Source organism: Nannobrachium achirus, assembly GCF_963921795.1.
Source record: "Nannobrachium achirus genome assembly, chromosome: 18".
Taxonomy (NCBI): Eukaryota; Metazoa; Chordata; class Actinopteri; order Myctophiformes; family Myctophidae; genus Nannobrachium; species Nannobrachium achirus.
The window spans coordinates 30259392-30261494 of NC_137825.1; the positions used below are offsets into that span (position 1 = coordinate 30259392).

Consider the following 2103-nt stretch of genomic DNA (forward strand, 5'->3'; position numbering starts at 1 on the left):
ACATAGGAGAGTTTGTGTGTGAAGGAAAAAGGAAACTAACACTCTCTACCCTCCCTCTGCAGGATTGTGCTGTTCGAGATCTGGATCCCGGCGTGACCTCAGGACCCTGCTCTCTCACCCCCCCCGCCCCCCAGCCTCCGCCCCATCAGAGGAACGCTCCCTCTAGGAGACCCCACCTCCCCACCCCCACCCCCCACTCTGCTCGGGGCAGGGACCCTGTCATGTCGCACTGACTGACCCCTTACCCCTCCACCAGCGAATGACAAGTGCGCATCCGAGGGTGGGGCCCGCCTCAGTCTCGCATGTTTGGCCGCTGGATGGAATTAAGGTGAATGGAACACATGCCCAAGGAGCAGGACCCGAACCTATCAGAGGGAGAAGAGAAACGGTGAGTCTCCGTGCCGTCTTTTTTCTTTTTTTTAAGATTTGTTTTTGTGGCTTTTATGCCTTTATTGATAGGACAGTAGACTGGGGGAGAGATGGGGAGTGACACACGGCAAAGGTCGTCCGGATCGGGAAGCGAACCGGCGACGCCGTCAGGCATCCATGCCTATGTGGCAATGTGCCTAAGTGGTATGCGCCTGGACCAGTAGGCCAGCATGCCGTCTTATAAGTGGTTTTACGGAGCATGCTTGTTTAGGCTATGTCAGCATGCTGACGCGTAGGTTGCCCAATGCAACCACAATCTGAGTCTGCACCTGAGCCCCTCCACTGTCGCAACTGGGAGTTGCTAGGGAGGATTTGCGTACCATCTCTCCTATACATATCGTCACTGTCGGGCAGAAACCTCGTATCTCCAAGTTTCAAATTTGTATGTTTTTTTTTCCGCAAAGTAAAGCCCTGCTTCATCACACAAGGTCGTCGCACAAAAGTAGTGAAAACAGCAGATCTACAGGCACACAACGCCTCGTGGTGCGAGGCTTTGTGTGCTTGTAGATTGGCTGTTTCACTAGTTTAGTTCATTTTTTAAATGATAAATACAAGACAAACGGTTTTGGACATACAAGGTTTCCACCCGACAACGGCGATATAATCCTTGGGTTACATTTTGTCTTGTCTTCCCGAGTGACGACTATGCATGTCAACCAGGCCTAGAATTTCGTCATTTTAGGGGCAAGGCCAGTTGGCCTTTAGTGTTGTCAAATTTTTGAGGGCACAAAGGCCAAGTGTCAGGGCAAGAAGGCCATCAATTAAAACATTGATTTTAAGTCCACGCCTCGACAGTCATAATTAATTTTGCTTAAAGATTAAGTACAAACAAAAACTGTTGACATTTTAGACTAGTTTTAGTCATCATGACAATTATTTTACCCCTTTATTTACCCCTTAATTGGACAAAGATTGCCATGTAATCATAATTATTTCACACAACATTTCCTCTCATCCTTTTGATGAAAAAAACTATTTTAGGAATACAGTACAAGAGAACACAGAACACCTGTCCTGGTTATATAACCAATGTCTATTCAACCAACTGATCTCAGTACATTACAGTAGTACATTACATACAGTACAGTACAGTACAGTACAGTAAGACAATACCAGCTAGTAGACAATGTCCAGTTCATCCAACTGAACCCACAACCCAGTAGCCACAGCCTAACATTACTAAACAACACCTGCAGAAGTTGCAGAACCCCCAGTTCAGTAGCCTATAGGTAAATAAGCATGTACACCACACACACACACACACACACACACACACACACACACACACACACACACACACACACACACACACACACACCCGCACGTGCATACACGTGAGCGTCGCACGCAAACAAGGGGGCTAGTCGTTTGAGTTTGTGTTTGTTGTTGCTACACGCACGCTAGGCTAACAGTAGTAGACCAACATGGATTTAACATTTTTGTATGGATTCTTTTTTTTTGGCCTAATGCTAGAGTTCAGGTACGTGTACACAGCCGTTCACTCACATTCTCTCTGTCTCCACACATCTGCGCGGGGGGATTATTTCCATCACATCAGCTGGTTCCCTGTTCTAGCCTTATATATTCCTTTATTTTGTCGCGTGTTGGACGTATGGCTTGATAACGTTGGAACATGTTGCAAACATCCTCCATGCCTCTGTGACAGATAAACAT

General features: G+C 46.8%; 1 protein-coding gene across 1 annotated transcript in view; it reads left to right on the forward strand.

Annotated features, from left to right (window-relative positions):
- The first annotated feature begins 252 nt into the window (after positions 1-252).
- Positions 253-2103, forward strand: part of LOC308302774 (thyroid hormone receptor alpha-B) — a 49333-nt gene continuing 47482 nt past the window's right edge. Inside the window, exon 1 of the mRNA XM_080747061.1 lies at positions 253-388. Coding sequence (XP_080603187.1) covers positions 333-388 — 56 coding nt within the window. The 5' untranslated portion in view covers positions 253-332. The remainder of the gene's footprint in view (positions 389-2103) is intronic.